The 14,144-nt window shown below is 41.7% G+C and overlaps 1 protein-coding gene across 6 annotated transcripts in view; it reads left to right on the forward strand.

Annotated features, from left to right (window-relative positions):
- The window catches only part of Pik3r3 (phosphoinositide-3-kinase regulatory subunit 3), a 102,963-nt gene that overhangs the window by 33,756 nt on the left and 55,063 nt on the right, over positions 1-14,144 (forward strand). For 4 of the 6 annotated variants that reach the window (XM_069987336.1, XM_069987337.1, XM_069987338.1 and 1 more), the window contains exon 2: positions 541-650. The exons of the other annotated variants lie outside the window; for them this stretch is intronic. In XM_069987336.1, the coding sequence (XP_069843437.1) occupies positions 545-650 (106 nt within the window). In that variant the 5' untranslated portion in view covers positions 541-544. The remainder of the gene's footprint in view (positions 1-540; positions 651-14,144) is intronic. 6 annotated transcript variants of the gene reach the window in all.

Below are 14,144 nucleotides of genomic sequence, written 5' to 3' on the forward strand. Positions count from 1 at the left end.
CAACCCCCCTTTTTAAATCCTTTTCTTTGTCACTTCCCCAGCGTTCTCCCAACGCATTTTTTTTTTTTCCTTTTTCTTCTCCGCATTTCCTTCTCGCTCCGCGAAGGACATCGGAGTGGCTTCCGCGGGAAGATCGGAAGGCGCTGGGAGCTTTTCCCTTTGGAGAGAGATCGTGTGGAAAGGATCCGGGGGAAGCTGCCTCCCCCCCCCCCTTTTCCCTTTTTCTTTTTAGAAACACTTCTGCCCTCTGCCCCCCAGTCCTCTCTGTAACGCTTTGAGGATAAAACACCGTAGCTTGAAAGTTTGGGGGGCGTTTTTGTTGAGTGCTGGGAGAGCAGCGACCTAGGGAGGACCCCGGCCCTCGTCCTGGCTGTTGGCTGGACTTGTCCTGGCCGTTGGAAAACCAGAAGTACATTTTTGTGTGGAACTTTTACAGATATATACATAGATGATATATTCAGATTTTTTTTAGAAGAGCAGATTAAAAAAAAAAAGATCTATATGCTTTCTATATATTTCCTGACGCCCTGCCCCTGACAGCGCCATGTACAATACGGTGTGGAGTATGGACCGCGATGACGCAGACTGGAGGGAGGTGATGATGCCCTATTCGACAGAACTGATATTTTATATTGAAATGGATCCTCCAGGTATTTGGGAGAAAAAAAAAATCTTGTGATGGGTCTGATTTGTGCTTAACAAGACGTTGGTGATGGTATTCAGGGCATAAGTATTCGTGGGTGCGCTAGGTTTGGGATTAGGGGCAGGTTTGCAGTGAGGGTTGCAGTAAACCGGCTTCTGGTTTTACACGTTTAAAGTTTGCAGTTAGAACCTTGATTCCATTGTCCTGCGTAGGGGGGGTGGAAGCGGGAGGGGGGGAGAAAAGACCCTTTTTGGTTTTGCCATGTGGTTTTTGTGGGCCTTCCAGGTGTGTGTGTGTGTGTGTGTGTGTGTGTGTGTGTGTGTGTGTGTGTGTGTGTGTGTGTGTGTGTGTGTGTGTGTGTGTGTGTGTGTGTGCGCGCCTTCCAGGTGTGTGTGTGTGTGTGTGTGTGTGTGTGTGTGTTCATTTTCATTGAAAGATTTCTACCTGCAAGTGATGTTTTATAATTCACTCCTGAAGTCAGTCTTTCCTTTGAGGGGATTCTTTGAAACATTATTTCATACTTTTGTCTGATTTGGTTCGTTGTGTTTTACCTTGGTTAACTTAAGAAACTGAGTTGCCTATGTGTGATTATTCGTTTTTTTTTTAGGACTCCCTTTTTCTCTTATAGAAACCAAATGCTGGTTGGTGATTTTCAGGAATTGGGGGTTCTTTCTCAGTCATGGCCTTAGCCTGAGGTTTTCTTTCTCCGAATATAGTCACTGTGATGTACAGGCAATATTATATGTCTCTTTTTTGATTTAACTTAATTTATGGGATAGAGTTTGATTTAACATCAGCTCTTAGAGAACCTTCCTCTGAAGGCTATATGTACATGTATGTGATAGGTTCCTATATACATATGAAGTATGCATACACTGTATTTTTATTTTAGAGCTTTGTCTGAGGCCATTACAGACATTTTGTGTATCTTGTATAAAGGACAAGAAAGGAAAATGAAAAGTTTCTTGTTTTTCTTTCAAGTCTACCTTATCTTATGGTTATAAGCTGTCAGGTTTTCAAACCCTCTTTACAATTACAGTCAGTGCTTTATGTAATGATTTTCAGTAAGTACTAGGTCTTTGTGATTCCTTGCTTTTTGTTGAAGATGAATTTGGTAGCTCTTTTAAAAATGTATTATAGCCAAACCTACAGAATAAATCATGTGTCATTGGGGAAACCTCACTTATTGTAAGACTATGTATTTTTGGAGATGTTTGAAAGAAATGGAGCCTATGCAAGTGTAATGAGTATAAATGTCTTATAGGTATGCAGAAATTATTTCCTGTGCCTTTGTGAACAGTAAATTATAATTTTTTTCTTCAAATTAGTGATTGTGTTAAATGATGCTGTGTAAAAAAACTAACACCAATATTAAATGAATCTTTTTCACTTTTAATGATCACTAAAGATTTTTCCTTTTCCCTTTATTTTAGAGAGTTCTTGACTTGCTTTTATAATTGTGACTACAATCCAAATGCAGCTTTTCAGTGTTTCCTAAAGTTTCTAAGATATGCCATCCATCTATTGTGTGTGTTTCCCCCTTTGTTTCCCCCTAATGGTAAAGCATCATTTCTGTTAGATACATTTTGTCATTCATGTGTTCAAAATTTAGGATATCACTGGTACCCTTCTTGTACAAAGTAAGGATACTCATTCTACATTTCTGTAATGTAAGAATTATATATTCAAACTGCGTTAGAATCATATAACTGTATCCTATGGTATCTTGCCTTGCAGACATACAAAGGGAATTTGTTGGGCGGGGAGTTGCGCGTAGGGAGGAGGGGAGAAAATGAAGAAGGCACTAATGGTTGAAAAATACTGGCCTAATAGAAAAATATTGTCCAAGTTAAACTGAGTTGTCCAAAAATAATTTTAAGAAAAGTTGACTTAAATTATGTAAAGATGTGGGTCGTATAAGGTAGCATAGAAAATTATAATCTAAACTATTTTACATGGGGATAAACTTTTGAGTTTAAAATGTCATCATTAAATGAAATTTTATATATTGAGTTTCTACTCAGAATATTGAAAATATGTATAAGCTATTTTTTATTATCTTTCTATTCTTACTGCATAGAATATGATTAGTTAATAGCTTTTCAAAAAGAGACCACACTTGAATATGCTGAAGCATTGCTTATGAAATGAATTTTTTAAAATGGAAATAATGTGAATGCCAGCCTTTTCTTGTGTGATAAATTAGTCTGAAATCTTTAAAACAGTAAATTATCAGTGAAGTGGTTACAGCATGTTTTTTATCTAACTTTTCCCATCTCAAGCTTTTTATTGTCTTCTGCCTAGACTGGTGTAATAGTTCACTAAGTTTTCCTATTTCTGCTCTGTCCAGTCTACAGAAATGTTAAAGTACCGGGGCTAGGAAGGTGGCTCAGTGGTAGAGTGCTTGCCTTGCATGCCTGAGGCCCTGGGTTCGATTCCTCAGCACCACATAAGCAAAAAGAAAAAAGCCGGAAGTGGCATTGTGGCTCAAGTGGTAGAGTGCTAGCCTTGAGCTGAAGAGCTGAGGGACAGTGCCCAGGCCCAGAGTTCAGGCCCACGACTGGACCCCTCCCCCCCCCAAAATGTTAAAGTACCATTTGGTTATTTATCTTTCAATGGTAAAGCTTTTTTTTTTTTTTTTTTGCCAGTCAGTCCTGGGGCTTAACTCAGGGCCTGGGCACTCAAGGCTAGTGCTCTACCACTTTGAGCCAACACACTACTTTCAGTTTTCTGTAGGTTAATTGGAGATTAGAAAGTCTCATTTTCTTGTCCAGGGTGGCTTCCAAACAATCCTCAAATCTCAGCCTCCTGAGTAGCTAGGATTATAGGTATGAGCCACTGACATCTGACTTTCTCTTTCATTCTTTATTCCTCTTTCTCTCTCTCCCCTCTGTCTCTCTCTCTTTGTTGGTCATGGGGCTTGATCTCTGGGCCTGAATGCTGTCCCTCAGTTCTTCAGCTCAATGCTAGTGTTCTACCACTTGAGCCACAACACCACTTCCCATTTTCTGGTGGTTTATTGGAGATAAGAGTCTCACAGACTTTTCCTGCCTTGGCTGGCTTTGAACCTTGATCCTCAGATCTCAGCCTCCTGAGTAGCTAGAATTACAGGCGTGAGCCACCGGTACGTAGCTTCTCTCTCTCTCTTTTCTTTCTTTTTTGTGCTGTTACTGGGCCTTGAACTCAGGATATGGCACGTGTGTGTGCATGTGCGCACACACACTTTTTCTTTCTTTCTTTTTGGTTCTAGTCCTGGGGCTTGAACTCAGGCCTGGGCATTGTCCCTGAGCTTCTTTTGCTCAAGGCTAGCACTCTGGCTTTAATTGGAGATAAAAGTCTCATAGACTTAACCGTCCAGGTTGGCTTTGAACCACAATCCTTAGATCTCAGCCTCCAGAATAGCTAGGATTGTAAGTGTGAGACACTAACCCTCTGCTTACTTGATGCTTCTTAACTTTCTCATCAATGTTTTGAGGCTAAATACCTTATAATTTTTTCTTAGAATGTAGGTAGAAAAGATAGGACATGTTATGGTTGCCATAGGTGTGTAGAAAAGTAATTACAAATATGTCGATGTAATATGACATGATTTTGTATTAGTCTTAAAAGAGGAAGCAGCCTGAGTGAGTAGAAAGAACAAAAAACAGGTGATATGAAGCTGAGTATAGTGGTACACAGTTTTAGTCTCAGCACTCAGGAAATTGGGGCAGGAGGATCAAAACTATAAGGCCATCCTGAGCTATACATTGAGACCCTATCTCAAAAACAAAGCCAATAAAATCAAATAAAATGAAAGAAATAGATGATACAGGTTCTAATACTAGCTTTGCTTTTTCCATGCCCAAGATTATATGGCCAGTACCTAACTTCTTTGAGCATCTTTTCTTTTCAGTAAAATCAAGCTAATACCTGCCTTACAAATGTACTATGCCAGTAACTAGCAGAGTATTTGGCATAAGACATGTGCCTAATATATTGTCACCTACTTTAAAATTATTATTGATAACATATAATTATCTCATGTTTACCTCTCTGAGTATTAGTATTCTTACAGTCAAAACTTCTGTTTTTTTATTTTTTTGTCGGTCATGGGGCTTGTACTCTGGGCCTGGGCATTGTCCCTCAGCTCTTCAGCTCAAGGCTAGCATTCTGTCACTTGAGCCACAGTGCCACTTCTGGTTTTCTGGTAGTTTACTGGAGATAAGAGTCTCACAGCCTTTCCTGCCAGGCTGGCTTTGAACCCTGATCCTCAGCTCTCAGCCTCCTTAGTAGCTTAAGATTACAGGTGTGAGCCACTGGTGCCCTGCCAGTCAAAACTTTTGAGCTACTTTTATTCCATTGTTTTCTTAATTGCCAATTTTCAAACTTGGGGCTTTGCATTTTGTTTTTGTTAAGTGTTGCCTAGGACTTTTCCTATTTATTTCATGAGTTCATGGAGGTACCATTGAAAGTTGTCTTTCCTTCTAAGTTTCTGTTGCTCTTATTTAGTTCTTACCTCACATTTGAAATTATCTGTAATGAAGGTAATAGTCACTAATATTTGTTGAGTAATTATTACAGACCAACCACTGTGTTATATTTTCATATGCACTATTCCTTTGAGCTGCACAACCACCTTATAAAGTAGACACTATTATTATCTCACTTTTTAAGTAATGGTTCACAGCTAGCAAGTAGCAAAGTAGGGCTGATTGCCTGAATATAAAGCCCAGGCTTTTAGCCACTACTTCATGGGCTGCTGTGTTTTTTATTTTTTCTTTCTCTTCCCCATAGCTTTATCCTGAATTCTTCAGCCAGGCTAATCTCACTAAATTTTTGTTTCATTGTGTTACTGTCCTAATAAAAACGAATGAATATGTCTCTATTTCTTTTTTCTTTTTCTTTTTTTGTAGCCATCTTGGGGGCTTGAACTAAGGATCTAGGATCTAGGCACTATTTTGCTCAAGGCTAGCACTCTACCACTTGAACCACAGTGCCACTTCTGCCTTTTTACTGTTTATGTGGTACTGAGGAATCAAACCCAGGGCTTCATGCATGCTAGGCTAGCACTCTACCACTAAGCTACATTCCCAACCCCTCTCTGAGCTTTTTGGTCAAGACTAGTGCTCTACCACTTGAGCCATAGCTCTACCTCTGGCTTTTTTGCTGGTTAATTGGAGATGAGAGTCTCATGGATTTTCCTGCTCTTGCTGGGTTTAAACAGGGATCCTCAGATCACAGCCTTCTAAGTAGCTAGGATTACAGGTGTGAGCCACTGGATCCTGGCTCTCCATTTCTTTTAAGCAGAGGACACACTTGTGAGACACTAAAACATACTCCTAAACTTGGCATACATGATCTCTGGGGCACCAACTTACATTTATAACCATTACTAATCTTCTATTCACATTTCTCTTCTGGCCCAATTCCCTGTAACCCAATATCTTGAACTTTGCTTATTCCTCCTATCTCTAGGCTTTTTTTTTTTTTTTTTTTGTGGGTTGTGGGGCTTGAACCCTGGGCCTGGGCACTGTCCTTCAGCTCTTCAGCTCACAGTAAGTGCTCTACCATTTAAGCCACAGCAACACTTCTGGTTTCTGGTGGTTAATTGGAGATAAGAGTCTCACGGACTTTCCTGCCCAGGCTGGCTTTGAATCATGCTCCTCAGATCTCAGCCTCTTAAGTAGCTAGGATTACAGGCCTGAGCCATCGGTGCCCAGATAGGCTTTTGTTTTTATTGCTTCCTATGCAGCCAGCCTCTGTCTTCAAATTAGGATCCTGTGCTAATCCCCTTTCCATTTAAAACTTATCTACAAAGATTCTAGTACTGTACTACTGTCTATATACAACTGTTCTTTATTATTTTTACATGAAATCACATTATGGCATTTAATTATTTCATGAAAATTATTTATCTCTCCAATAAGATAAACTTTTTGAGGCCTAGTCACATTTTTTTCTTTTTGGCAGTTCTGGGGTTTGAACACTTAGGCTTTATGCTTGCTAGACAGGCACTCTACCACTTGAGCCATGTCCCTAGTCTTTTTATGTTACAGTTATTTTTCTGATAAAGTCTCTGGTTTTTGCCCTGAGCTGGGACTATCATAGTCCTATCTGTGCCTCTCCCACAGAGTTTTGATCACAAACACACAGCACTACACTCAACTTATCACTTGAGTTGAGTTCTTGCTTTTTGTTTGGGCTGGGTTGGAACTAATCTTGCTGATTTTTGTTTCCTTGGTTGGGATTATGGGGGTACACTACCCTGTCACATTTTTTAAATTGGTTCTGGGGTGTTGAATTCAGAGCCTTGTGATTGGTAGGCAGGTTCTCTGCCTCTGAGCCATGCCTCCAGCATTCACATTTCTTTTGCATTTTTCCCCCTCTTAAATGTCGAGTGCTGAAGTAGTTTGTTAAATTTTAGGTCTATAGAACCAACCAGTTTCATTTTGTGACTTAAAATGTTGATGTTAGCCGGGTGCCGGTGGCTCACGCCTGTAATCCTAGCTACTCAGGAGGCTGAGATCTGAGGATCTTGCTTCAAAGCCAGCCCTCAAAGCCAGCCCTAAAGTCCGTAAAACTCTTATCTCCAGTAAATCACCAGAAAACTGGAAGTGGCATTGTAGTTCAAGTGGTAGAGTGCTAGCCTTAAGCTGAAGAGCTGAGGGACAGTCCTAGGCCCAGAGTTCAAGCCCCATGACCGACAAAAAAAAAAAAAAAAAAAAAGCGTGTGCCAGTGGCTCATGCCTGTAATACTAGCTACTCAGGAGGCTGAGATCTGAGGATTGTGGTTCAAAGCCAGCTGGGGCAGGAAAGTCCGTGAGACTCTTATTTCCAATAAACCACTAGAAAACTGGAAGTGGTGCTATGGCTCCAGCAGTACAGCGCTCACCTTGAGCTGAAGAGTATAGGTACAGCACTCAAGCTCAGAGTTCAAGCCCCGTGACCAACCAAAAAAAAAGTTTTAGTTTAGATTTATAAAGCACAAGGTCAAATGGAAATGTAAGCTACCCAATGTATTATTAAACCATTTAACTTTAGAATAGGCAGAGCTTGACGTGATAACAAGGTAAAGTCAGATTAGTCTTATTGAAGATAAGTTTCCAAATTGCTTGCTCATATATGGCCTATTTATTGTTGTTCCATGTAAGTTCATCTAAAATAACAATCTCTGTCTTTCTCTCTCTTTTTTTTTTTGTCAGTCATGGTAGCCTGGGCACCATTCCTCAGATTTTTAGCTCAAGGCAAGCACTCTACCACTTGAGCCACAGCACCACTTCTGATTTTCTAAGTGGTTTATTGGAGATAAGAATCTCATAGCTGGGGCTGGGAAGGTGGCTCAGTGGTAGAGGGCTTGCCTTGCATGCATGAGGCCCCGGGTTCAATACCTCAGCACCACATAAGCAAAAAGAAAAAAAGCCAGAAGTGACGCTGTGGCTCAGGTGGTAGAGCGCTAGCCTTGAGCTGAAGAGCTGAGGGACAGCGCCCAGGCCCAGAGTTTAGGCCCCACGACCGGACCCCCCAAACCCCCCCCCAAAAAAAAGAATCTCATGGCCTTTCCTGCCCCGGCTGGCTTTGAACACCTCATTAGATTTCAGCCTCATGAGTAGCTAGGATTACAGGTGTGAGCCACCAGTGCCTGGCCTGGCTCTCTTTTTTTTTTTTTTTTGTCTATTGTGGGTCTTGAACTCGGGGCCTGGAGCTGTCCCTGAACTCTTCAGCTCAAGGTGAGTGCTCTCCCACTTGAGCCACAATACAACTTCCGGTTTTCTGGTGGTTAATTGGTGATAATAAAAGTCTTGTGGACATTCCTGCCCAGGCTGGCTTTGAGCTGCAATCCTCAGATCTCAGCCCCCTGAGTAGCTAGGATTACAAGCATGAGCCACCAGCGCCTGTCTAGTATCTCATTTTTTTTTGGGGGGGGGTGGTCCAGTTGTAGGGCCTGAACTCTGGGCCTGGGTGCTGTCCCTCAGCTCTTCAGCTTCAGCTCAAGGTTAGCACTCTACCACTTGAGACACAGAGCCACTTCCAGCTTTTTTCTTTTTGCTTATGTGGTGCTAAGGAATCAAACCCAGGGCCTCATGCATGCAAGGCAAGCACTCTACCACTGAGCCACCTTCCCAGCCCTAGTATCTCATTTTTTTTAAGACAGTAGTCTAGATCCAGCATGCCTGATCATATTCTGTGTGTGTGTGTGTGTGTGTGTGTGTGTGTGTGTGTGTGTGTGTGTGTGTGTGTGTGTGTGTGTGTGTGTGTGTACTGGTGGTGGGACATGACTCAAGGCTTCACACAAGAGTGTGCTTATTACCTTTTTCCACTCAAAGCTGGCATTCTATCACTTGAGCTATACCTCTACTTCCAGCTTTTTTGTTCATTAATTGGAGATAGTCTCTCAAATTTCTCTGTCCTGGCTGGCTTTCAACCGTGATCCTCAGATCTCAGCTTCCTGAGTAGCTAGGATTACTGGAGTGAGCCACCAGCACTTAATGAGATCATACTCTTTTGCACATACTGTGTCAAAGTGAAAGCTACCCTGTGAACTGATGTTGATGAACCAACACAAAGCCAGAGTCAATGTTATCTACTATTATGTAGCCTTGGGTATCTAGTATGAGTTTGTGTCCCAGAGGGCCTACTCTTCTCTGAGGGTACAGAGAAACAAAGTTCAGAGAATGTGACTGCATAATCTTAAACAGTTACAATTTTTGTTATTTAAGTTAAGAAAATGAGTGCAAGTGTAAAATCTGAATATAAATTATATAGAAAAAAGCCTTAATGAAAGGAATTATGCTAGAAATATGTTGCTTTAGAGTCTGTTCTTAGGCTTTCTGATTTTCAGTCTATAGCAGGGTCACTATAGCAGGTACCCTTACTGGGGCTTGAATTCAGGGCCTCACTTGGCATTTTTGCTTAAAGCTGGTACTCTACCATACCTTGAACCATACCTCCACTTCCAGATTTTTGCTGGTTATTTGGAGATAACAGTTTCATGGGCTTTTTTGCCCAGACTGGCTAGAAACCATGATCCTTAGATCTCATCCTCCTGAGTAGCTAGGATTACAGGTGGGAGCCACTGGTCCCCGGCTTATACTAAAGTTCCAATAAGCATTTATAGAACTAACCACAAAATTTTTTTCTGGTATTAGTTCTCGGATATGTTTCATTAAAAAAAAAAAAACAACGAAAAAAAAAACCTTATTTAGTATGTTTTCAGCTGCAAGCAGCAAAACTTAATTCAAAATGGCTTAAGAAATATGAATTCAAATAATTATTCAAAAATTTTTCTCATATAATAGGACTCTGTTGATTGATTCCAGTGGTACAACAATATCAGTTAAAGCTCATAAAAATGAGGTGTGTGCCAGTGGCTCATGTCTGTAATCCTAGCTATTTAGGAGACTGAGATCTGAGGATCAGGGATCACACTTTGAAGCCAGCCCAGCTAAGGAAGTCTATAAGACTCTTATGTCCAATTAAATCACAGAAAAAGTTGAAAGTGGCTCTGTGAGCTGGGAAGGTGGCTCAGTGGTAGAGTGCTTGCCTTGCATGCCTGAGGCCCTGGGTTCGATTCCTCAGCACCATATAAGAAAAAAGCCGGAAGTGGCGCTGTGGTTCAAGTGGTAGAGCGCTAGCCTTGAGCTGAAGAGCTGAGGGACAGTGCCCAGGCCCAGAGTTCAGGCCCCACGACTGGACCCCAAAAAAAAAGAAGAAAGTGGCTCTGTGGCTCAAGTGGTAGAGTGCTAGCCTTGAGCAAAAGGAGCTCAGAGGACACACACAAAAAAGGGGATGGGGAGGCGGGGGGAGGATGGGAAGGGATGGGAAGGGGAAACAAAGGAGGAGGCTACAATGCTTGATAAGAAATGTACTCATTATCTTGCCGATGTAATTGTAACCTCTCTGTACAGTATTTTCACAATAAAAAAATGTAAAAAAAAAAAAAAAAAGGGGGCTGCGGGACCCAGATCTATTTCTCTAATATATATATATATATATATATATATATACATACATATATATATATATATGTGTATATATATATATATAATTTAAAAGTTTCTTTTTCCTGGTTCTAGGGGTTGTACTCAGGGCCTCTCAGTGTTGCTAATCAGTTGGTGCTGGCTTCAAACTGAAGTCTTCCAGGTCTCATCTTTCTGAATTGCTAGGATTACAGGAGTGACATACGTGTGTCTGGCTGCTTTAATTCTTCCTTGTCTTCCTTACTAGAAAAAGAGGGCACTCCTTTTCTTGTTTTTACTTTTCTCATTGGAGGAATATTGGCACAAAATAGAGTATGTTAGTATACCAAGTAAGGAAATGTGAGAGAACATTTTGAAAAAATAAACTTTAAATTCTAAAGTTCAGTAAATTAAAAAACTTGAGAACTGTAGAATGATTTATAATTTGAGTACTAGCCTTAAGTATTAGGATACTACAGTTTAAAGGTGTGGCTCCAGCAGTAAGAAAACCTGCCTAACAAGTTGAGGCCCACAGTTGAAACCCCAATACTGTCAAAAAATTTAGGGTGATATAATAAAATAACCTAGAGATTATATCTTTCAATTAAAACATACAGTACCTAAATATTGATCTTTTTTTGTTGTTGGTGGTTGTGGGGCCTGAACTCTGGGGCCGGGTGCCGTCCCAGAGCTCTTCAGCTCAAGGCTAGAGCTCCAACACTTGAGCCACAGCGCTGCTTCTGGCTTTTTCTGCTTATGTGGTCTGAGGAATCGAACCCAGGGCCTCATACCTGCAAGGCAAGCACTCTACCACTGAGCCACTTTCGAAGTCCCCTAAATACTGATTTTTTATCTCACTATGTTGGAAGTCTAAAGACTCAATAGTGGTGTGGTTAAGATTGGGAATTCTGGCTAGGCACCAGTAGTTCATGCCACCAATCCTAGCTACTTAGGAGGCTAAGGTCTGAGAATCATAGTTGGGAGCCAGGTGGGGCAGGAAAGTCCATGAGATTCTTATCTCTAAATAATAAGCACAAAGCCAGAAGTGACAAAGTGCTATCAATGAGCAAAAAAACTGAGGAAGTGTGTGAGTTTAAGTCCTACTAGTGGGGGTTAGGGCCAAGAAGGAGTCTCAACTGCCTGAGTTCAGACTGTAGATCTGTCACTTCCTTTTTTTTTTTTTTTATTTTTTTTGTTACTTGTGGGGCTTGAATTTAGGGCCAGGGTGCTGTCTATGAGCTTCTCTGCTCAAGGCTAGCATTGTACCACTTTGAGCCACAGTTCCACTTCTGGTTTTCTGGTGGTTAATTGGAGATAAGAGTCTAGTGGGAGCCTGACTCTGTTGGTTCACGCCTGTAATCCTAGCTACTCAGGAGGCTGAGATCTGAGGATCTGGGTTCAAAGCCAGCCCTGGTAAGAAAGAAAGTCCAGGAGACTCTTATCTCTAATAAACCACTAGAAAACCAGAAGTGGCGCTGTGGCTCAAGCGGTAGAGTGCTTGCCTTGAGCTGAAGAACGCAGGGACAGCGCCCAAGCCCAGAGTTCAAGCCCCACGACTGACCAAAAAAAAAAGAAAAAAGAGTCTTCCTTAAGTAGGCTCCTTAGGATTACAGGTATGAGCCACAAGTACCTTGCAATCTATCACTTCTTAAGAGGTGTGTGTCCCTGGTCAATTTACTTAATCTTTCCTGTGTTGTGGTTTTCTCACTTAAAAACTGAGGTTATATTGATCCTCAGTAGGGTTCTGAGTGAATTAAGTCAGTAAAACAAAATTAATGTTTTGCTGCCAAACACTCTTCTAGGTATAGCAAACACTCTTCTAGGTGTAGCAGTGAACCAAACAGTAAAGCCTCTGCCTTCATGGAGTGTACATTTCTTTGTGAGTGATATGAGTAGAGAATACGCAAATTCATAAGTAAAATGCCTAATGATGGTGTTAAATGCTGTACAAAAAAAAGCAAGGATTAAGGGCGAGGCTCAAGTGGCAGGGGGTTTGTGTACCATGGATGAGGACCTGGGTTTAGGTCCTCATATATGGTGAATATGCTGAAGCTTAGCTATTCAGTAGGCTGAGATGTGAGGATCAAGGTTCAGAGCTAGTTAAGGCGGGAAGGTCTGTGAAACTTATCTCCAGTTAACCACTGGGTCAAGTGGTAGAACGCTAGCCTTGAACATAAAATCTCGGACATGGCTGGGAATGTAGCTTAGTGGTAGAGTGTTTGCCTAGCATGCATGAAGCCCTGGGTTTGATTTCTCAGTACTACATAAACAGAAAAAGCTGGAAGTGGCACTGTGGCTCAAGTTATAGAGTGCTATTCTTAAGCAAAAGAAGTTCAGGGACAGTGTCCAGGCCCAGAGTTCAAGCCCCAGGACTGTCAAAAGAAAAAGAAAAGTTCAGGGACAGTGCTCAGGTCCTGAGTTTAAGATCCAGGACAGTAGCCGGGCACCTGTGGCTCAAACCTGTAATCCTAGCTATTTAGGAGGCTGAGATCTGAGGATCACAGTTCAAAGCCAGCCAGGGAAGGAAAGTCCATGAGACTCTTATCTCCAATAAACCACCAGAAAACTGGAAGTGGCACTGTGGCTTAAGCACTAAAGTGCTAGCCTTGAGCTGAAGAGCTGAGGGACAGCACCCAGGCCCAGAATTCAAGTCCTAGGACTTGAACAACAACAAAAATGAACAGATAGCCAGAGAAGACTTAATCTAAAGGAAGTGCCAGAACAATCCATGTAGATATATGGCAGGTCTTAGGGCAGAGGGTACTACATAGATAGCATATTATTTGACTTAACCTGAGGTGGAACTATTTTTATGGTATATTCAGCTAGCAGTGCATGAAGCTTTGGTTGAAATAGGGAATGAGTAAGATATGAATACATATAAAGGTATGGGTGGAGGGGCTGGGAAGGTGGCTCAGTGGTAGAGCGCTTGCCTTGCATGCTTGAGGCCCTGGGTTTGATTCCTCGGCATCACATAAGCAAAAAAAAAAAAAAAAGCTGGAAGTGGCGTTGTGGCTCAAGTGGTAGAATGCTAGCCTTGAGCTGAAGAGCTGAGGGACAGGGCCCAGAGTTCAGGCCCCATGACTGGATTCCACCCCCCCAAAAAAAATAAATAAAGGTATGGGTGGTGTAGCTTTTGTACCCTGTGGGCCATTGTAATTCATTGTGAGAACTTAGGCTTTAAAACTTAGGTGAGATGAGAAGCCATCAAAATGCACTGAACAGGGTTGTACTAGGACTCTTGGCTTGAAAGAATCATCTACATAGAGAAACTGATTACAAGGCTATTGCATCCAACAAGCCCAGGGCTGGTGGTGGCTTGGACAAGGGTTTTTTTTTTGTCATCGGCCTTGAACTCTGGGCCTGAGTTCTGTCCCTGAGCTCTTTTTGTTCAAGGCTAGCATTCTACCACTTGAGCCATAGGACCACTTCTGGCTTTTGGTGATTAATGGGAGATTAGAGTCTCACAGACTTTCCTTACCAGGCTGGCTTTGAACTGTGATCCCCAGATCTCAGCCTCCTGAGTAGCTAGGATTACAAGTGTGAGCCACTGGTTCCTGGTTCAT

This window comes from Dipodomys merriami, unplaced genomic scaffold (genome assembly GCF_024711535.1).
Source record: "Dipodomys merriami isolate MVZ:Mamm:240054 unplaced genomic scaffold, mDipMer1.0.p SCAF_34, whole genome shotgun sequence".
Taxonomy (NCBI): Eukaryota; Metazoa; Chordata; class Mammalia; order Rodentia; family Heteromyidae; genus Dipodomys; species Dipodomys merriami.